The sequence below is a fragment of the Maylandia zebra genome, linkage group LG9 (genome assembly GCF_041146795.1).
Source record: "Maylandia zebra isolate NMK-2024a linkage group LG9, Mzebra_GT3a, whole genome shotgun sequence".
Classification (NCBI taxonomy): domain Eukaryota; kingdom Metazoa; phylum Chordata; class Actinopteri; order Cichliformes; family Cichlidae; genus Maylandia; species Maylandia zebra.
The window spans coordinates 11,687,275-11,708,927 of NC_135175.1; the positions used below are offsets into that span (position 1 = coordinate 11,687,275).

General features: G+C 42.4%; 3 protein-coding genes across 7 annotated transcripts; 2 read left to right on the forward strand and 1 right to left on the reverse strand.

Moving 5' to 3' along the window:
• Positions 1-598: 598 nt before the first annotated feature.
• On the reverse strand, positions 599-10,306 carry LOC112433861 (transcription factor 7-like 1-B). Of its 4 annotated transcripts, none has more exons than XM_076887995.1 (5): positions 10,223-10,306; positions 10,003-10,060; positions 8,879-9,060; positions 958-1,114; positions 599-822 (listed from the first exon to the last, which is right to left on the reverse strand). In XM_076887995.1, the coding sequence occupies exons 2-5, from the start codon at positions 10,030-10,032 to the stop codon at positions 688-690; spliced, it is 504 nt and encodes a 167-aa protein (XP_076744110.1). In that variant the 5' UTR covers positions 10,033-10,060; positions 10,223-10,306; the 3' UTR covers positions 599-687. The 4 variants fall into 4 exon arrangements, with proteins under 4 accessions (XP_076744110.1, XP_076744109.1, XP_076744108.1 ...); XM_076887994.1 differs by having other exon boundaries at positions 10,003-10,115; positions 10,223-10,287; XM_076887993.1 differs by lacking the exon at positions 10,223-10,306 and having other exon boundaries at positions 10,003-10,198.
• On the forward strand, positions 2,283-6,113 carry LOC112434909 (serine/threonine-protein kinase pim-1-like). Its single transcript, XM_076887990.1, has 9 exons — positions 2,283-2,463; positions 2,873-3,115; positions 3,250-3,402; positions 3,524-3,618; positions 3,756-3,803; positions 3,907-4,125; positions 5,141-5,321; positions 5,408-5,578; positions 5,668-6,113. The coding sequence occupies exons 1-9, from the start codon at positions 2,403-2,405 to the stop codon at positions 5,757-5,759; spliced, it is 1,263 nt and encodes a 420-aa protein (XP_076744105.1). The 5' UTR covers positions 2,283-2,402; the 3' UTR covers positions 5,760-6,113.
• A 69-nt stretch (positions 10,307-10,375) lies between the features above and the next one.
• LOC112433862 (TIMELESS-interacting protein) lies at positions 10,376-21,544 on the forward strand. 2 transcript variants are annotated; one of them, XM_076887991.1, is made up of 9 exons: positions 10,376-10,454; positions 10,556-10,601; positions 12,792-12,939; positions 13,398-13,488; positions 16,690-16,765; positions 17,074-17,196; positions 17,283-17,346; positions 18,129-18,341; positions 21,096-21,544. In XM_076887991.1, exons 2-9 carry the CDS (start codon positions 10,599-10,601, stop codon positions 21,338-21,340), a joined length of 963 nt encoding a protein of 320 aa, XP_076744106.1. In that variant the 5' UTR covers positions 10,376-10,454; positions 10,556-10,598; the 3' UTR covers positions 21,341-21,544. The 2 variants fall into 2 exon arrangements, with proteins under 2 accessions (XP_076744106.1, XP_076744107.1); XM_076887992.1 differs by lacking the exons at positions 10,376-10,454; positions 10,556-10,601 and adding an exon at positions 11,335-11,626.
• Positions 21,545-21,653: the final 109 nt, after the last annotated feature.

Consider the following 21,653-nt stretch of genomic DNA (forward strand, 5'->3'; position numbering starts at 1 on the left):
TTCAGTGTCCCACAGTAGCACATTTCCTGCTAGGAAAATGTCAGAAGTCACATCATTTCTGTAAATTGGGAAGTAACTGTAATACATCAAGTCACCTCTGTCTCTTGTTACCAGGACTTTTTAAAATGAATGGTACAACATGGAAAGAGGCCCTACACAAGAGTTTAGCTTTGAGCTCAATATGCGATGATCCTTTCAGCCATGACATCTCTGACATGGGAAACCAGGGAATTTGATTAGAAAATGGTGAAGGATTTTCTTTTCAGTTAGAAACTGGATTTGTGTAACATGGTGGTGAAAAGCCCCCAAAGAAACCAGCATATGATCAGTCGCTATATTGCATTTAATACAAACGTCCTTCGTGTATCCTTTGAATACAGAACAGATCATTTCTGATATCTATGAGTAAACCCAACGAGCACGTGTCCCAAAAGACCCCACAGTGTTTTTATCTGGCTTTTCCCTGACAGTTAGTGGACACTGACAGATGTGTGCTGAATATGAAAGGAAACAAAAGAACTAAAGAAGGTTTGCAGTGTTAAAAACAAGAACTACATGAAGGTTGTTTCATCCTGCTGTAACTTATGACAGAAGCATCTTTTGTTTGTTTTTTCATTTATTTACACAAAGACAGATGTTGAAATAACAGGAGTAACAGTTTAATTCAATTGAAATCAGTCCAATCGTCTATAATGAAATTATTGTTGGACATACATAGTTTTCTTTGGTCGACCAGGCTGGATGCTCTTTGGCATGATTCTGTCTTTCTGTTTCAGCCTGCTTGAAATATCTGGCTTTCTGGTCGTTTGAAAGCGACTTCCACTGTGGACAGAAGATCATAAGAACACACTGTGAGCACTGCTACTACACATAACTACAGGACAGCTGGGACACATGCAAAAACATGAGCAGACAACATTAACAGATGCATAAATGTATGCAGAGTTACACACTTACTCTCTGTCCCACCACTGCATTTACGGCTGCATTTCCAGGGATGTTGAGTTCAGCAATGACCTTTGGCCTCTGCTCTTTGAGATAGAGCATGAAGGCATTTGGAGGCTTCTTGACGTATGGCCCATCTTCATCCTGCTGGGCTGGGCACTTTCTTTTTCTTCAGGAATAAAACACAGAGTAAGAGCACATGTTAGCACTGTGTACAACTGTGAGGGAAGCAGTTCAAAAACACGAGACAAGCTGTAAAACTGAATGAAATCAGGCACCATTAATGGATCATTACAATAATTCCTGCAGACATCTGCAAACAAATGACAGATACTTGCAGATCAGTGAACCAAAGCAGCAGAGCAAACTTAGTTTGGAGTGGAGGTGTTAGGTGGAGGAGCAGGAGTGACATACTCATACATCTGTACACCGTTCCTACACAGATGAAGGGAGACAGATATGAGATAACAGGAAGAAGTTATGAATATAGAGATGTTCAGCAGCTGTGTTCACTCCAGTGTTTGTGTGTTTTACGTACAGTACTCCAACAGGACGCAGGTTCTGGAGCACACAAAACACACAACAGGTGACGAGACAAGCTGCAATACTATCATCTATCCACTAGGTGGAAGAATTGATCAGTAGAAAGAGGAGATGTGCTCAAAACGACATTCATACATAGATTTATTCTTCTTAGTTAGTCTTAAGAATTAGGATTCACTGACAGTGAAGAAGTTTCAGACGTGCACTCGCGTTTCCCCTTTTGCCTTTTCCTGCTCCAGCCAAGTCCTCCGCCTGCTCGACATCTCTCCTATTACCTTTTATTACGCTTGCACTCATGCCTTTGCCTTTCACCACTTCAAAACTGCGCCTTCTTCAATATTACCTTCATATGCTCTCTTTGCTTTTCGCCTTCCTCACTACACTAAGTACCATTTTTTAACGCTGTGTACTCACTCTTGCTAAAGTACATGTGAACAGATCTTGAAGAAAAAAAACAAAACAAAACATACTTTTCTTTTCTCTTCTGATACTATTGAATGATCCTAACAGAAAAAAACAGAGTTAACACTGACTTAATAAAAAAGTGTTATATTTTATCTCAGATAAACTAGTCAGTGTTTATTAGTGTTTGCTCAACTAGAAGTCTTCATAGTAGCATCCACACATCAAGTCTTTAAACAAATAATGAAAGGATAATGAAAGAAAGTTTAATGTGAAATTACTGAATTATATGAAATGCCAGAGTGTTTTTCTTTAAACTACTTGGGACACTGCCTTTTAGTGATGTCACTAAAAGGCAAGGTTCTAATGTTGTGTTGCCATAGACTCCGGAGTTTACTTTTAAAGCTCACTTACAGAACTGACTTATACAGCTTAGTTAGAAAAGTCAAGCATCCAGACATTTGAAGGACTATTCACTCATTAAGGTGACATTTTCTATTTTAAAAATTAAGATGAAAAAGGAAACAAGAAAAGTTACGACTGAGGCAGATAAGAAAGATCCAGGAGATCAAAGTAAGTAAAAAATAAAATCCCCTAAATAACAGAATGTACATTTCTAACAATGTTGAGGCTCTGTGTATAAAATGATTCATTTTTAGAGGATTTAAATCCTGGTTTTGATTGAAACTAACCTGAGTGCAACATGTCTAATCAAAGAAAGGTTACTGGGGCACTTTGTCTTTTGGTAAAATAATGTGACAAGTTTATTCTTGGACTGAGCAGTGAAAACAGAGCAACAAGTGTCATCAGTATCTAGACTTAGTAGACCTAGTATGGTCCACTCGTGTTGGTGTTTTTTATCAAAAGGATAAACTTGTTATTATATTGTAAGCAATACTAATTTAAAATTCAATGACATCAAAATCCTTCTAGTCCTGATGTCGAGCACTCTTTTTCACTAATGTGTTGTTGTTGTTTATAGATTGTAAGAGCAGGATGGCTAAAAGAAAGGCCAGTCCTGAAAAAACGACCCCCATAAAAAGAAGGAGGGTCACTGAGCAGGCTGGTCCTTCCACCAGCTCAGATGCTCATGTGGTCGGGGGAGTCAAGCGAAAGGTCCAACAAGATGAAGCGGGGACAACCAATACAGCAAAAAAGCGTAAACTTCTTGAGCATGTGAGCGGTGACAAGGGGCAGGCATCTTCCTGGTTGGACACTGGTAAAGGTAGGCTAATTAGTTGAGTGAGGGGTAGATTAAGTGTACATCTGGTTGCTAGTTTGAAGATATTAGTGTTTGGGAGATATTTGTGTCTATTATCTAATAAGCTGATGTGCTTTTGGTGTTTTCCACATCTGCAGACTGCAGCATAGAGATTTCAGAGAGCTGCAGTAAAAACAAAAAGGCTGGCAAAAGGAAAGCTGCGGGAGACACCAGGGACCCACCTAAGAAAAAGAACGTGGACCAGGACAAAACCAAAACCGTTGCCAAAAAGTCAGTGGCTGAACAGAAACGTAAGTAGCAAGCAGCTTAGCTTTTATATTCAGGTGAAGAGCAAAATGAACATTTAGGGTACAGCAGAGAGTAATTTGTGTGACAGCTGTAGTAAAACCCAATTTGTGTTTGTCTGTTTAGGTGACTTCCAAGCAAGATACGTGGAGGAGCACCGGCTTGGAGAAGGAGGCTGTGGAGCAGTGTTTGCTGGCTACCGCATAAAGGATCATTTACCAGTAAGTGTTCAGATGGTGGTAGTAAGACAGGCAGTAATGCAGATAAGGGATAATATCGTAAGCTGAGATGTATGCTGTTTTACACCTTTAATGATGTCATACTGAGGAAATGCTCATCAATGCCCTGTGTCTTTTAGGTGGCCATCAAACACATCCCAAAGGGGAAAGTGTACTGCAAAGTGAAGGTAAATGTGCAAGACTTGAATTGTTTTTACATTAGTGGATTGCATGCAGCGTTCACCTGTGGAACGTCTGTGCCTCATCATCCACTTTGTTGAAATATTTCAGGATGATAACGGGAAGAATGTGTCAGTGGAAGTTGCCATCATGCTGAAGCTTGCAGCTGAAGCAGATGGATCAGTGGAAACATCAGCCCCAGTGTCTCTGTTGGAGTGGTTTGACTTTGGCAGAGAGCTGATCCTGGTGATGGAGAGACCTGTCCCCGCTGTGGACCTGGATAAATACATAGAAGAAAATGGAGGATTTTTGCCAGAGGACAAGGCCAAGGCAAGTTGACTTGCCTTAGAAGAGTCTTAGACTGTACATCATTCAATCAAAGCACAGAGTATTAGAGAAACATTAACCCATTGATTGATTATTGTCTTTTTCATCGTTTCCAGGTAGGGCTGGGCTATATCATACCATTCACGGTAATACCGGTGTAATTTTGGGCAACGATAGGAAAATGAAATATCGCGCTAGAATAGGTAAAACGCGCATGCGCAGTGCCTATGTTTACATACGCAGATGGCGGTGACGCAGAAAGAGAAGAGCAAAAGTGGATCGTTGAATGAAACGGATGAACCAGAACTGGTTTGTAAAAATGCTGCAACTTTAGTGGTGTGGAACTGGTTTAGCTTTCGTCCGTCAGATACACAACAAAGCACGATTTTTGGTAGCGCATGCTAGCGGGCCACCGTTATTACCGTGTTGTTTGGAAAATACGGCACACTTAAAATCAATCCTTTGATTTTTCTGAAACTCGACAGTGCCCCTTATAATCCCGTGTGCCTTATGTATGAATTCTGGTTGTGTTTACTGACCTCAAAACGATTTTATGTACACGGCGACTTTGCTAAGCTACAAAGCCGCACCGCTCGATGGATTGTCGGAGCATTACGGCTATCGTAGGCAGGCGCCTCGCGGAGTGATACGTACTGCACCTCAACGTGATATTACCGTATTGTGTGTGTATAACCTCTTTTTAAGCTTTGTGGATATTTTACATGGTTATGCTGAGGATATGTCGGCCAATTTCCACTGGAAATGCCTTTCGGTTAAACTGTCAGCGAGGAATTTGCATTTGCACTGTTACATTTTTATATAACTTTAATGCACATAAAAAAACAGCTGCTTGTTTAAGTGAAAATACATTTATGGGGTTTTTTGCACTAATAAAGTTGTGGCGTTGTAAAGTATTTTGTCTAGTGTCAGTTATATCGTCAGTTATATCGTTATCACAACTTTTCAAATGTATATCGTGATAAATATTTTTGGTCATATCGCCCTGCTCTATTTCCAGGTCATTCTGAAGCAGCTGGTTGATGCTGCGAAGCACCTGGAGGATAAACACATCTTTCACCGGGACATCAAGAGTGAGAACATTCTAATTGAGACCGGCTCAGATGTACCGCGTGTTCGTATCATCGACTTTGGACTGAGCTGCTTTGTTAAGGAGCAGTCGCAGTACCGCGTCTTCTATGGTAACATATTCTGCTCTTGCTCTTCACAGATGTCACAATTTTCGCCTTTTGTTTTAGAAGAAATTGCAATTGTGTCTGTTTATTAGGTACAGAAATTTACTCCCCTCCCGAGTGGTACGGGCGCAGTTGCTACAGGTGTGGACCCACCACGGTATGGCAAATGGGAGTGGTTCTGTACGAAGCGCTTCATGCCGGGGACTTTAACACCACGAGCTTCCTCAAAAAGCGCCTGAAATTCAAAAGACATCTGTCCAAAAGTAAGAAAACGTCACACTTCAAGACTGACTGATGGCTTGGACCACTGGAACTATCATCTTCATGTTTTTTCTCTTTCCTTTCTTTCCAGACTGCCGGGATTTCTTGGACGCGTGTTTAACCAAAGTCCCGGAGACGCGGCCGACGCTGGAGGAGCTACAGCATCACACTTGGCTGAGATAAGCCTATCACACACACACACACAAACACACACAATTCAGACGTTATCATTTATGTGTGATGTATGAATTACCTTTCTTTTTTTCAGGAAATAATTCTTTTTAATTGGCCCACTTTAAATTTCAGTGTTTTGGAATTCCTGTAACCCCCCCCAGCCATCCCAGGAAAGGGGATCTCTCTTTGAATGGGCTTTCCCGAGGTTTCTTCCCGTCAGTCTGGCCCCCCAGGGGAGTTTTTCCTCGTCTTCATAGAGAGCTTGGGCTGGCTCAGGAGCTCCATCAAAACTGTCTTTATTTAATTACTCTAATGTAATCATATACTTTAAAGTAATCAAATAAAAGACAGTAAAAATCTGAAGACTTGAAGTAAACTTCCATTAAAATAAAACTTGTTTAATTCATCTTTGCTGAGGATACTGTGTTATTACTATTTCAAGGATTATGTCAGAACACCGGATACTGGTACCCATCCCTACCCATCACTAGGGAACAGAACAAACCAGACATCAATTACAACAAAAATGACACTGACCCAGCCAGCATGACTCGTCTGCCTTAAGAAATGTTTAGCAATATTACAAATTGGGTGATATGCCTTAAAGTAGCTTCTCATGTGTTCAGCATTGTCAAAGGCTACATTTTAATTAAAACCACAATCTAGTAATGTTCTGTCTTTAACCTTCCTAATTTGTTTTTTGTCCTAACCTAATACTAAATTGCCAGTGAAAACAAAAGTTACATAAATAAAGAAGAGTAAAGAAAATTACGGTCTTTTTTATTGTAACAGTTTACCAGTGTACAGTTTGGTTTGTGACATATCTATCTAATAGACTCCAATTTGTGCATGTAAATGGAGAGTCCTCTTCACACACTGAGGTTAATTATGGAGTTCCACAGGGTTCAGTGCTAGGACCAATTCTGTTTACATTATACATGTTTCCCCTAGGCAGCATCATTAGAAGACATAGCATAAATTTTCACTGCTATGCAGATGACACCCAGCTCTATCTGTCCATGAAGCCAGATAACACACACCAATGAGTTACACTGCAGGAATGTCTTAAAGACTTAAAGACCTGGATGGCCGCTAACTTTCTGCTTCTTAATTCAGATCAAACTGAGGTTATTGTACTCGTCCCTGAAAAGTTTAGAAATATGGTATCTAACCAGATTCTTACTCTGGATGGCATTACCTTGGCCTCCAGTAACGCTGTGAGGAACCTTGGAGTCATTTTTGACCAGGACATGTCCTTCAACGCACATATTAAACAAATATGTAAGACTGCGTTCTTCCATTTGCGCAACATCTCTAAAATTAGAAATATCCTGTCTCAGAGTGACGCTGAAAAACTAGTTCATGCATTTATTGTGTGAATGTGTGTGTGAATGGGTGGATGACTGGATATGTAAAGCGCTTTGGGGTCCTTAGGGACTAGTAAAGCGCTATATAAATACAGGGCATTTACCATTTATTACTTCCAGGCTGGACGACTGTAATTCATTATTATCAGGATGTCCAAAAAACTCACTGAAAAGCCTTCAGCTAATCCAAAATGCTGCAGCAAGAGTCCTGACAGGGACTAGAAAGAGAGAGCAGATTTCTCCTGTTAAATCCAGAATTGAATTCAAAATCCTGCTCCTCACATACAAGGTCTTAAATAATCAGGCCCCATCTTATCTTAATGACCTTGTAGTACCATATCACCCTATTAGAGCACTTCGCTCTCGCTCTGCAGGCCTACTTGTTGTTCCTAGAGTATTTAAAAGTAGAATGGGAGGGAGAGCCTTCAGTTTTCAGGCCCCTCTTCTGTGGAACCAGCTTCCAGTTTGGATTCAGGAGACAGACACTATCTCTACTTTTAAGATTAGGCTTAAAACTTTCCTTTTTGCTAAAGCATATAGTTAGGGCTGGACCAGGTGACCCTGAATCCTCCCTTAGTTATGCTGCAATAGACGTAGGCTGCCGGGGATTCCCATGATGCATTGAGTTTTTCCTTTCCAGTCACCTTTCTCACTCACTATGTATTAATAGACCTCTCTGCATTGAATCATATCTGTTATTAACCTCTGTCTCTCTTCCACAGCATGTCTTTATCCCATCTTCCTTCTCTCACCCCAACCGGTCGCAGAAGATGGTCCCGCCCCTCCCTGAGCCTGGTTCTGCTGGAGGTTTCTTCCTGTTAAAAGGGAGTTTTTCCTTCCCACTGTCGCCAAAGTGCTTGCTCATAGGGGGTCATATGATTGTTGGGTTTTTCTCTGTATCTATGAAGCGCCTTGAGGCGACTTTTGTTGTGATTTGGCGCTATATAAATAAAATTGAATTGAATTATCTGAGGAAGAAGCAGAGTTGGTTTGTTTCCAGCTGAAATCATCCAGGCTCAGGAATTTGAATCGATCCACATCATTTCTGCTTGAACTAGAGAACATGAGTGTCGACTTACATTTGGTCTGTGAGACACATGTCATAGTGACAGTATTTGGGTTAATATGGCATTACTCACCCTGGTCGCATTTCTTCAATATCAGGCACCAAGTTCAGGAACTCGTTCTTTGCAGCCCGCGCAAGGTAGGAGGTCTCCAGAGTGGGAACCATCGGGAAGTTTTCACAGTCTGAGCAGGAGGGACTGGAGGCACGTGAGCTGTTCTCAGGGGTCCTTTAACACAAATCACACCAAGTTAGAATCAAATGGATAACCTGTCAATAACCGTTTGCAGATCGAGGTCAATGTTCCTAAAAATATGTTTACTTCTGGCCCATGGAGCCACAGCGCGAGTCCGAGAGAGAGGGGCAGGTAGAGGAAGGGGTGAGGGTGGCACTGCTGAAGCTCGTCACGGATGGATCACGTCCGATCGGTGAGATGAGAGAAAGCTGAAGTGAAACAACAGCAGGATGAGGTAGACGTCAATATAGGAACTCCCTGATGTGACACAGAAAGGCTATTTTTTTATTTCTTTGTATTATTTCTCACCTTGCAGTCACTGATGCTGTTCACCAGCTGGTTGTATTCAGTATTGAAGGTGTGTGTCAGAAGGCGCAGGCACTACAACACAACAGGAACAAGACCGAGCAGAGAAGGAAGAAGGCAGCAACAAGAACGCCCACTAAGCCCACGTTTTTCTCACCTTGGTGGCCAGCTCCTTCTCACGCTTTCAAAGGTGGTGCTGGAGATCTGCGAGGAGGCGGAGGTGGACGTGGACAGAGTGCTGGAGCTCACGCTGGGGGACAGAGACTCACTCAGGGACTTGGTGGTGGGAGCTGTTCCCACGGGAGCCGCCACTCCCAGAAGGTGACGGGTCTTTTCCACCTGGAAGAAAGATGGGGGCTAATGTGAGGTAGGGAGAAGAGGGGACGTTAGTCATGTAAAGGCCATAGGTGAGGGTAGGGACGTAGATCGACCGGTAAATTGAGAGCTTCGCTTTTACACTCAGCTCCCTCTTCACCACGACGGACCGGTGCAGCGTCCGCATTACTGCAGCTGCAGCCCCAATCCGTCTGTCGATCTCCGGCTCCCTTCTCCCATCACTCGCGAACAAGACCCCGAGATACTTGAACTCCTCCACTTGGGGCAGGAACTCATCCCCGACTCATCCTATATTTCCGTTTTTATATTTCTAATGTTTGCCTTGTTTTCTTCACTGTCTGGTCTGCCTCTGTCTTGCCTGTATGGATGCATTTACACCGAAATGTCCCCAACAAAGGATGTTTTAATTCACCACTATTCCAGTGAAACACGAGTCTCCCATCTTCCTGCTACCAGTCTGGAGTTTTTGTTCACCAAAGCACACACCAACTTCATACTGACGGACAGATCACTGCCCTTTTGCCGCCTTGTCTGACCGTGTTTTGTGGCTGTGGTTCACTTCACCTCACTCTTCCCCATTCTTGTCATTAAATCAGGCTGTTCTGCAACCATGGCAGCCATTCACTCTATGGCTTTATTCATGGTGTATTTTACCCCTTCACTAAAGGCCGTTCTCGTTTCCAACATTATATTTGCAGTGTTCGTCTATCTATCAATCAATATCTGCGGAGTATTTTTTTTAACGAGTATCCTATTTTCTAAAGCACAGCATGTAAAGGGTAGCTCGGTTAGCAGGATGCTAGCATGTAGCGCTTAGTGAGACACGCCTCAGACGAGTTGAGCAAAGACCCCGTCTGTGTACTTTATACGTGAGCAACGGATTTAAATAAAATTAAGGTTTCAAAAGACAAACTTGAAGATAAAAAAATATATATATATACTCACCGGAGAGCCGCCAGGGTTTGCCGCTGCCATCTTGGCGCTCCTAAATTCAAAACTGCCTCTGCAGTCAGGCAGGGGAGGCGTGGAAATTGTCTTTGAGTTAGTCAAACGTTTTCCTTAGTTCGAGTAGATGATAAAAAAAATAATAATAATAAATGGGATTTTAAGTAGGACTAGGCGTTCTGTAATGATCTCTATTTAGGAGAAAAACTTAATCACTCACCTTTAAACAGCTCTCTTTTAGGAGACACACTGCTGGCTAACGGTGTCGTGTGATCAAACAGCGTAATTTAATTGGCTGAGAGCCACTCGACTCGATCTGGTGCTGATTGCTCTGGCTTGGGTCATTAAAGTTCATCACTTTTGCAGTTGAATTTTTTCAGGTGAATTTTTTTCAGGTGAATTTTTGCAGGTGAATTTTTTTCAGGTGAATTTTTGCAGGTGAATTTTTGCAGGTGAATATTTTTGCAGGGAAATTTGGAGGATAAAAATTCAGTGTCATAAATTCAATGTCTAAAAATACTTGAATTCTGATGATACTATATTTCTTCCATAGATATCCGTGCTCTCTGTTTATTAATAAAAGCCAAACTTCATTAATGGTAAGTGACAGAGATCTGATGAGTTCTTGCTGGTTTGTATCCACAGGAGGATACAAGCAGCTGCTTCTGTTTGCAGTCACCGTGCACCAGTGTTGTGTTTAATTGTGTCAGTGTTCATTTTTAAACACGTTTTTTAAATCAAATGTTTATGTATACATCAAGATTAATGTTCCAAACAAATGACACTGTACAGCAAATACATACATAGACATGTGCAGCAAAAGGAATCCGAGAAGATGTTTAACTTCTAAATGTTTAAATTGTTTGTTTTATATCCAAAGTCTGTCAGTTTGAGTGATTAGTCAGCAGCAATAACAGGGAATGACAAAGTGACACAACATGACCGTGGGTCTGATTTTTCTGGTAAACTTGTTTAGCAGCCCACTGGAGACGGATACCCTGTTCTTTGAACTTTAATACTGGACAGAAAATCGTCTCCTTCCAGAAACAAAGGGTAGCATTAGAACTTGTGTGAACAGCAAAACAATGTAGAAGATTTCCTTTTGTGTCTGTGTTGTGTCTAGGGCTGCCACGATTTGTCGACTAGTCACGATTACGTCGACTATCAAAATCGTCGATGACTGATTTAATAGTCGACGCGTCGTTTGAAGCTTTGTAAGATCCCAAAAGACGCAGGAATAAGTAGCAGGATTTAAGAGTGTAATAACGGACTGAAACAGAAGATGGCAGCACTGCATGTACAAGGATGCCAGCTGCCGTTAAACCCCGAAGAAGAAGAAGAAGAAGAAGAAGAAGAAGCAGCTGTGTCCCAGAATTCATAGCGCGGCCCAGCTCAGTTTCCAACAATGGCGGCAGCTAGTTAGTTTTAATATTACTCTTATTATTCTTTCTGGGTCACAAAATAAACGTTTAACATATTTTCAGCCGAGAATGTAGCTGTGTAAACCTCAAATATCGGCTCAGTTTATCAGGACACCACATATTTTCAAAAGCGCTCCGACGTTTTCAGAGTCGTCTGTTACCCACTAGCTCGATAGCTAGCCGGGGGCTAGGTCACTAGCACGGTGAGAACACCGGACTCCAGGCAAATTGTTTTCAAACCCACCGCCGTCTTTCGCTACTCAGGTTAAATATATATGAGTCACTTAGATAAATTAAAAATGTTGTTGTTTGGCTTTTTTTTTTTTTAGTATTTTATTTGTTCCTGAGTAAATCGGTTTGTCTGAGATTAAAGTTATAGTTTTTACACAGCTGAATAAACGTCAAGCAGACAGCTGATTATCAGAAGTGTGAGATGCTGGAGAATATACTCCGGTGTCCTGTTATATTTTAGATAGCAAGGAGTTTATTAAACTTTACCGAAACAATCTGCAAATTTCATTAAAATTGAATAAACTATCATCTTGTCTTTATTTTTAGTTAGCACCTTAAAAGCTTAAAGCTGTAAGCTAATGATAGTTATATAAGAGCATATGCTGCATGGTACAATAAGCTGTAGTTTTACGTCCAGTGGATGATGATCTGATTAGTCGACTAATCGCATAAATAATCGGTGACTAGTCGACTATCAAAATAATCGTTTGTGGCAGCCCTAGTTGTGTCACATCATTTTGGCTCAAGAGTTTACTTTATTGCTATGTTTGTTTTTTGCTATTTTATTACTACATTTGTATTGTGCAGCACTTCGGTCTGCCAGGTGTGTTTTTAAAGTGCTATATAAATGATGATGACGATGATGCTTACGGAACAGCTGAAAGACTTTAAAACAAACCTGTTACTTTAATGATATTTCTGTGGTACTACAGAGTCCAAAAGAAGTATCGCAGTAATAATTCATCCAAATTGTAACTTTTAAATGTCATTATCAGCCCAAAGGTTCACAACCAGTTCATCCCTGATAGAATGTAAATATATACAAATCTATAAATTGTATTATGTATATAACTGTGAAACAAACATAATGGACCATTAATGTATCATAATAGTACATTTCTGAATTTGGGGTATAATTCCAGGTGGGATGAGTGTCTGTACAGCTCCTCCTGTTGATGTAAAAAAAGAAAAAAGTAAATGCCAGTTTTTTTAGGTTTTCATGTTGATGTTGTAACACAGTAAAGAATTACTCTTACAGAAATAAATGTCATTTTTTCAACTTGCAGTTAAATTCATGTAACTTAATGCTGATGCTGTTGACGACTGGGGCTCACACGTCTTTTACTTTGTCTCCAGGACCGACTCACCATGGTTGACCCACAGGAAAATAGCCCGCAGGACATTCCTGACTATGACGGCATAGAGGATGAAGCTTTCCCCCCACTCCCACCACCACACTCCCCAGGCCGGGGAGGCCAGGAGGAAGGAGACCCTTTTGCAGATGGTAGATGCTGCTGTGCTCTTACAGGATTACTATGAGGTCTTTAAGATGTGATGATTCAGAACTTTGTATTTTAAATTCATGATTTAATGAAGAATCATAGAAAAATAAGATTCAGGAAAAAAGGCTAATGTGGGAGAAATACAACCTCTCATAGTCCTTCCACAAAGCTTTTTGGAACAGCTTGATAATAATGAATTTGTTAGTTCAGCCTAGAATTAACAAATGCATGAACTGGTTTTTCAGCATCTCTCTGAGACTGGATGTTTCTAACAATAACAACACACATGTTTTTGTTTGCGTGAGCAAATGAAACCTATCAGATACTGTTCAAACCAGCACATTTCTTCTGTAACCTCCAGTCTATAATTTGTCTGGATTTAAAGATAAGCTTGAAGTTTGCCACGCTGCCAACAGAATGAGTTAGAAACACATCCTGTTGTCATGTGTTTTCAATGCAGGAGATGAAGGTGAGGTATCACAGCTGGCTGATGTCCCTACTGCTAAAAGGAGAGGCGTGAAGAGACCCCAACCCAAGCTGGACTCCCACAGGTAGCAAAGACATTTATATCACGACAGAGGGTTGAAATGCATTAAAATGCGCATTTAAATAGGAATTTGATGTCATCTTGTGTGAGCTGGGACACAAGGAGGCCAAAATCATTGATTGACGTGTGCAGACTGTCAGTGTTGCAGCCAGGTTGAACACGAGTCTGCGACTGCACTGGTTTTTATCACCGTTTCACTAATAATCGTGCACAGAGGCTCAGAGACACACTGACACGCAGAGTTGTTGCAAATGTTTGAAAACGTAAGTTTGTGGAAAGAACTTTGCACAAAAAAAGTGATGTGATATTATCTGAGTGGCGACACCTGTCGTTTCGCAGAGTACTGCAGCGTCTTCTTACGCTTTAGCGGCGGGTACAAATGACTGCATCTGTGTGATGATGGTGCAGCTTCACTCTGCCAGTCATTTAAAGAAGAAAGACTCTAACACCATTGTTGTTTTCATCATTTGGATGGGCAAAATTCCCAGACTGAAAATTGTCAGAGCGTTGGAGACATCCCTGGATGTGTGTGAGAAAGATGTTTCCAGTCTCTGTACACCTATAGTGTGAACCTGGTTAGTATTGCCAACCATAAGTCAGGCTCGTTCCCAGTAGTCTCCCAGTGGGTGTTCCAGTGGCACTCCTCTGTTACTGTTCTGTTCACAATGTTCCTGGACAGAACTAAGTTATACTAAATCAAAGGATGTTAAATAAGCTTTTAAGTAAGAACGTCGATTATACTTAGGATAAAACTTGCAAGCTGTATTAAAGAAAAACATAGATTTTCATTTGATAAAATATTCAAATTAATTGCAACTTTGCTATATATATATTAAAAAAAAAAAAAAAAAACACCCAGCACGCCCCTGCGGGCGGTTTATCCTTCAAGCTCGGGTCCTCTACCAGAGGCCTGGGAGCTTGAGGGTCCTGCGCAGTATCTTAGCTGTTCCCAGGACTGCGCTCTTCTGGACAGAGATCTCCGATGTTTTTCCCGGGATCTGCTGGAGCCACTCGCCTAGCTTGGGAGTCACCGCACCTAGTGCTCCGATTACCACGGGGACCACCGTTACCTTCACCCTCCACATCCTCTCGAGCTCTTCTCTGAGCCCTTGGTATTTCTCCAGCTTCTCGTGTTCCTTCTTCCTGATATTGCTGTCATTGGGAACCGCTACATCGATCACTACGGCCGTCTTCTTCTGTTTGTCTACCACCACTATGTCCGGTTGGTTAGCCACCACCATTTTGTCCGTCTGTATCTGGAAGTCCCACAGGATCTTAGCTCGGTCATTCTCCACCACCCTTGGGGGCATCTCCCATTTTGACCTCGGGACTTCTAGGTTATACTCGGCACAGATGTTCCTGTACACTATGCCGGCCACTTGGTTATGGCGTTCCATGTATGCCTTGCCTGCTAGCATCTTGCACCCTGCTGTTATGTGCTGGATAGTCTCTGGGGCATCTTTACACAGCCTGCACCTGGGGTCTTGCCTGGTGTGATAGACCCCAGCCTCTATGGATCTTGTACTCAGAGCTTGTTCTTGTGCTGCCATGATTAGTGCCTCTGTGCTGTCTTTCAGTCCAGCTTTGTCCAGCCACTGGTAGGATTTCTGGATATCAGCCACCTCCTCTATCTGCCGGTGGTACATACCGTGCAGGGGCCTGTCCTTCCATGATGGTTCCTCGTCTCCCTCCTCTTTCTTGGGTTTCTGCTGCCTGAGGTATTCACTGAGCACTCGGTCAGTTGGGGCCATCTTCCCAATGTATTCTTGGATGTTCGTTGTCTCATCCTGGACTGTGGTGCTGACACTCACCAGTCCCCGGCCCCCTTCCTTCCGCTTAGCGTACAGCCTCAGGGTGCTGGACTTGGGGTGAAACCCTCCATGCATGGTCAGGAGCTTTCTTGTCTTTATGTCAGTGGCTTCTATCTCCTCCTTTGGCCAGCTTATTACCCCAGCAGGGTACCTGATCACGGGCAGGGCGTATGTGTTGATGGCCCGGATCTTGTTCTTACCATTCAGCTGACTCCTCAGGACTTGCCTGACCCTCTGCAGGTACTTGGTGGTTGCAGCCTTTCTAGCGGCCTCTTCATGGTTCCCATTTGCCTGCGGGATCCCCAGGTACTTGTAACTGTCCTCTATGTCTGCAATGTTGCCTTCTGGTAGTTCAATCCCCTCAGTTCTGACTACCTTCCCTCTCTTTGTTACCATCCGACTACACTTCTCCAGTCCGAACGACATTCCAATGTCATTGCTGTATAGCCTGGTAGTGTGGATCAGTGAATCGATGTCTCGTTCACTCTTGGCATACAGCTTGATGTCATCCATGTACAGGAGGTGGCTGACAACTGCTCCGTTCCGTAGTCGGTATCCGTAGCCAGTCTTGTTAATGATCTCACTGAGGGGGTTCAGGCCTATGCAGAACAGCAGTGGGGACAGAGCATCTCCTTGGTAGATCCCGCACTTGATGGTAACTTGTGCTATGGGCTTGGAGTTGGCCTCTAGTGTTGTACGCCACATCCCCATTGAGTTCCTGATGAAGGCTCTTAGGGTCCCATTGATCTTGTACAATTCTAGGCATTCCAGTATCCAGCTGTGGGGCATTGAGTCATAGGCCTTCTTGTAATCAATCCAGGCAGTGCACAGGTTGGTCAGTCTGGTCTTGCAGTCTCGGCTGATTGTTCTGTCTACCAGTAGCTGGTGTTTTGCACCTCTGGTATTCTTGCCAATTCCTTTCTGTGTCCCGCTCATGTATTGACCCATGTGCCTGTTCATCTTAGCCGATATGATGCCTGACAGGAGCTTCCATGTAGTACTGAGGCAGGTTATTGGTCGGTATATATATATATATATATATATATATATATAGCAATTTTTTATTTTTAGATGGAGAAATTTGACTATTTCTCATTATACTGCCTTATGTACAAACAGGTAGGAAAAGAAAGGTTGTGGGCACCCTGAAAACCAAACACCCCCCCCCCCCCAACAAGCTACTGCCTTCTGAACATGGTACATCTGAAGGCACTGACATTTCCATTCAGAGGGTCTGTCTGTGTTGGCCCTGTGACAGGCTGGCGACCTGGCTGCTGGGATGGGCTTCAGCCATCCACGATCCTGAATTGGATAAGCCAAATACGCCTGGATGTGCTGCTAACCCTGCTTGTAATCCATTAATGGTTTAACTTAGTCTTAATATTTTTTCCCAGGCTGATATCAGATCGAGGGCTTCCAGCTCTGGGCACTCTCTTTGACAATATCCAGTTCAAAGGCAAAGGACACGAGGTAGGATATGATAACATCTGTCCCACCAATTACCAGATGTGAATGAACATTGGTTTTTGAGCTAAATCTGTTTGGCCTGTCAGCTTTTAATTAGATGTCCTAAATTTGGTTTGAGACTAAAAGGTCAAAAGTTGCCCTTTCTGTCGTGGTCAAAAATGAGTGAGGGGAACCAGAGGTTGGTTTACCAAATTAAGATGTCTTTTGTTCCAATGACTGGAAGTCATTTTTTAGTGGGAAGAAGAAGCGTCCTATCACACACAGCCCTCTTTCATATCACTACTCGCTGTTTTTGATGTTTGCCCCATTAGGCTGCAGACCTGCGGCTGCTGATGCAGAAGATGGAGAACTGGGCCCACAGGTTGTACCCCAAATTGCAATTTGAAGATTTTATTGACAAAGTGGAAAGGCTCGGCAGCAAAAAGGAAGTGCAGGTGAGAGGAAGCAGTAGAATATTTCCTGCAAGCGTGTGGGATTCCTAATGTTCAGAATTTGTAATTTTTTACTCATTCTTCTATAGACATGTCTTAAACGAATACGACTGGACATGCCCCTGACACATGAAGATTTTACAAGTACAGATGGTAAGAAGAAAAATCATTACTGATGGGGATACGGTGGACTAGGGCTGTGAGATATGACCAAAGTCTCATCTCCCGATATAAGAATTCTATCGTCCGATAACGATATAAATCACAGAAATGTAACATTTTCTGTCAATTCTGTGAATCTCGACTTGCGTGAAGTGTTTCCAGCTGCGCGTCATGTAGCTGGAGTCGAGTGTTTTAACCGATGCATGAAACGACACATTTTTAGACAGAAGTTGTAACGGCGCCGTTTTCTTTGTGAGTATTTATTACACGGCGTGCTGCGGGGGACAGCCTGTTCTAACGTTTGAGTCTAAGGTTTATTTTTTAGCACCTGGCGGCTCTGTTTTACTTCTCATCCGTAAACACTCTGCTCTTTCACGTGATTCCGTTTATTTTGAAAAGCCTCAACAGGATCTTGAGCTTTATTCTGAAAGGTTTATGTGGAACATAAACAAGCGGACACGCGATGGTTTTACCGTCGTTGTTGCTAACGACAACGCATAAAAACAGGCGCTTGTCCGTCCGTAGTGTGGTTATATATAAGAGAAAGAGAGAACTTTACTACAGTGACATCAGAACCATGAAGAAATATTGCCGTAAACAGTTTATTTTGCGACACCACGAAACAAACGATAGCGTAAAATGAAATAGACGTTTTTGTATATATCGTTGTATCGAACAGCCCTACGGTGGATTCACACCTGCAGGTGCACATAGGAAATACTTGCCATATTCCACAGGACTTAATTATCAGCACTGCTTGAAATTGTGTTCAGGTGCTGGTGACGAAGAGGTACAACGTGAACTGGAAACATTTGGGGATCCTGATCTGTTCAGCAGAGAGAGTTTTATTAATGCTCCCCAAGGGCAGATTGCCGAAGCCCTCGCTCCCCCACCTACTCCCTCTCTGACCGAAGAGCAGCAGAAACGTATTGAGCTGAACAGACAGCGGGCCCTGGAAAAGAGGCGCGCACGCCAGCAGCAAATTGGTAAGAATGGCAAAAATGTATCATACAGCTGGGACACAATATAACAGAAATAATTAATGATTCTGCTACAAAACATCCAGCGAAGGTTCATAAGGATCATCTAGCTTCATTGGTGTATTAACTTTATATGAAAATACAAAAAGCAAAACATTGAATGTACAGTATATTGCCAAAAGTGTTTGCTCATCTGCCCCCACACTCATATGAACTCGAGTGACATCCCATTCACGACGTCCGCCTGTGCAGCTATATCAGCTTCAACTCTTCTGGGAGTGTTTATGGGAGTTTATGACCATTTGTAAGGTCAGACACTGATGTTGAAGGCCTGGCTCCAAATCTCTGCTCTCATTCATCCCAGTGGTGTTCTGGTCAGGACTCCCATGCCAGAGTTCATGTCTTTGTGGACCTTGCTTTGTGCACTGGTGCCCAGTCATGCTGGAACAGGAAGAAGCCATCCCCAAACTGTTCCCTTAAAGTCGGGAGCCAAAATGTCTTTGCATGCTGAAGCATTAAGAGTTCCTTTCACTGGAACGAAGAGACTGAGCCCAACTTCTGAAAAACAACCCCGCACCGAAATCCCCCTGCCACCAAACCTGGAGCTCTGTTGTCCTGGCAACTGCTAAGTTGACTTGTCTATCGGCTTTCCAGATTGAGAACTGTGATCCGTCGCTCCATAGACTGCATCTCTCCTGTTCTAGAGTCCAGTGGCGGCGTGCTTTACACCGCTGTGTCCCATTGCTTTGCGTTGCACTCTGTGATGTAAGGCTTGGACTACAGCTGCTCGGCCATGGAAATGGATTCCACGAAGCTCTCTGTGCACTGTTCTTTAGCTAATCTGGAGACCACGTGAAGTTTGGAGCGATGGACTCCACAGAAAATTAGCAACCTCTGTGCGCCTCAGTATCCACTGACCCCCACTCTGGGATTTTACGTGATCCACCACTTGATGGCTGAGTTGCTGTCGTTCCCAAACACTTCCACTTAGTAGCAGCAGTCTGCATGCCTAGGTGCTTGATTCTATACAGCTGTGGAAGTTACTGGATCACCTGAATTCAATGATTTGGATGATGGGTGGTGAGTGAATACTCCTTACAATATAGTGAAGTGGATCTAGTGTATATATCCACCAGAAACCCTGAAGGTCGAGTGACGAGTTCCCGTATTGCACAGTTCGTCCAAACCACCAGAGATTCCTCACATTAGTGTGGAGTTTGGTAATAAGAGGCAAAGCATGTAGAAAACATTGATTTCTTTACTGCCTGTCTGATGTCAGCTTCAATTAGGCGTAGTATTTTTGTTTTTGCCTTACACTTGTGATCCAAACTGTTTTTACTTCCTCTTTAGTTAAAGCGGAGCCAGCTGTCTGCGATCTATTGTCTACAAATCTTTAACAGTGACATTAAATCGTTCTTCAGGGTCCTCATTTACCGCAGAAATGATGTAATGTGATTTAAATGAGACCCATAGAAAAGAAAATGACCTGTTGATCGGTCTCTATTATGAGCCTTCACCCATAAAAATGTGTTTACAGTTTATAACTTACTGTACATGGTGTTATTAGCACAAACACTTTAAAGCTGATCATTTAGGACTGTAACAATAATCCAGAGAGCAATGTAGTCAAACATCTCACAGTTAGTTTTATTGGGAATGAACTTTGACCTGTTAGGCCCCCAGGGCTTTTCTGAGCTTCCTGCTCGAAAATGAAGAGGCCAAAATAAATGGAGTATTTCTCTGCAATTACAAACTCTGTGTAAACAGTCTTGGTATCAAAATAAAGCTAACGCTTGTGAGCTGTCATCAGAGGGGTAAATATTACTGCAGATGTTACTATGTCAAAGTTACTGGGACTCAAACATAGAAAAAAATGATTATTTCCCTCACCTAATTTTTAAAAGTATTTTATAGCTTATATGCTATAAAATATACTTTGGGTCACATTTAACTCCAGAAAATCATAAATCAAAATATGGATGTTACCTGTCCACAGATTCATGGTGATGTAACTGCTCTTTTAACTGTTTGGTGTTTGTAGAAATGGTTTACAGCTGAGATTCAGAGGCTTCTGTGGACACTCATGTCTGCACTTATATTTCTGACCTCGTGTTATAACCGATTAAATGTGATCTCCTCTCTTTTCCCCCATTTTTGGTGGTGTGGGTGCTTAACTAGTTAAAGTACCAAACATCTGTCTCCTGTTGTTGTGTCACGTAGGAAAGAAGCATCAATATCTGATGAGCAGACTTGTTCATTTGTGCAGATTTCTTCTTTTGTGTGGTTGTTTTTTCCAAGTGGAGATGAGCATCTCTAACAAGTTGATTTGTTCACATTTGCACATCTGCATTTTTGAGAGAAATGAGTTTTTTGAGTTTGTGCACTATATGCATATAAGACAACCATTTCCTTTTTCAGTATTTTTGTGTGGTGCATTTTTCTCTGTTTTAACAAAAGAGGAACAAAGAACATTTAAGTCAACCTAAGACGATTTGTTTTAATTTTTACATGGTCTTACTGAGGTGATGCAAAGTGGAACATGCAAACTGTTTTTTTGGTAATGTGCTGGAAAAGCTTGATAATGGACCTTGAAAGTGCTTAAAGTGCTTAAATTTGACCCTGAACAATGAGTTTGAACCCTGCAGTTTACAGTTTCATTTTTCATTATCTCAGCTTTGCCTGTCTTTTATAAATCGTAGTAGACTGAGTGTGTCTGTGTTGACTGAAACCATCACTGTTTCTAATTCTCAACCCTTTCAGGCCCTTCAGCCTCTCAGACTGCTGACATGTTAGGAGACAAACCTCCAGCTGCATCCTCACCAAATGTCATCAAAGGTTCTACTGATGGAGATGAAACTGTAGAAGATCCTGACCTCGAGCCTTCCAACAACACCTCCACGCAACAAACCAGCCCGCTTCCCCCCAAAGACTCTGAGCCCGCTGAGGCTGAGACCGGCCTCAGCCCTGAGCAACAGCTCAGCAACGACTGTGTAGAGGGGGATTAAAGTTCACGTGCAGCAGTTTCTGCTGAAAAGCTTTGGCAGTGAGCAGATTTAAAGGTTTCCCAATGTTCGTGCCTGCTCATTCGAGTAATGTTGTGCATTTCTGGTGGTTTATATCTTGAGCACATGTTCCTACTGTGACGTCAGCTTTGGGTTAGCAAAGACATTTATAATCAATGGAAATAAATGTTTTTCTTATTTTTAAAAGTCCAAATCCTAAACGTATTTACCATGTGTTGGTATCTGTTACAGAAAAATATTTGAACTGATCCACAGTTCCTGCTCTGATGCATCTTCTTTCTCCAGTTTCACTATT

What these genes read in the sequence shown, in the direction of transcription:
- LOC112434909 (XM_076887990.1), top strand. Translation starts at nt 2,403, where the DNA reads ATGAAAAAGGAAACAAGAAAAGTTACGACTGAGGCAGATAAGAAAGAT. An exon ending in TGCCAGAGGACAAGGCCAAG is followed by an intron (nt 4,126 to 5,140) that starts GCAAGTTGACTT and finishes CTCTATTTCCAG; the next exon opens with GTCATTCTGAAGCAGCTGGT. An exon ending in CAAAAGACATCTGTCCAAAA is followed by an intron (nt 5,579 to 5,667) that starts GTAAGAAAACGT and finishes CTTTCTTTCCAG; the next exon opens with ACTGCCGGGATTTCTTGGAC.
- LOC112433861 (XM_076887995.1), bottom strand. Translation starts at nt 10,032, where the DNA reads ATGGCAGCGGCAAACCCTGGCGGCTCTCCG. An exon ending in CAAACCCTGGCGGCTCTCCG is followed by an intron (nt 9,061 to 10,002) that starts GTGAGTATATAT and finishes TCTTTCTTCCAG; the next exon opens with GTGGAAAAGACCCGTCACCT. An exon ending in ATGCAGTGGTGGGACAGAGA is followed by an intron (nt 823 to 957) that starts GTAAGTGTGTAA and finishes TTCTGTCCACAG; the next exon opens with TGGAAGTCGCTTTCAAACGA.
- LOC112433862 (XM_076887991.1), top strand. An exon ending in AGGAGACCCTTTTGCAGATG is followed by an intron (nt 12,940 to 13,397) that starts GTAGATGCTGCT and finishes TTTTCAATGCAG; the next exon opens with GAGATGAAGGTGAGGTATCA. An exon ending in TCAAAGGCAAAGGACACGAG is followed by an intron (nt 16,766 to 17,073) that starts GTAGGATATGAT and finishes TTGCCCCATTAG; the next exon opens with GCTGCAGACCTGCGGCTGCT.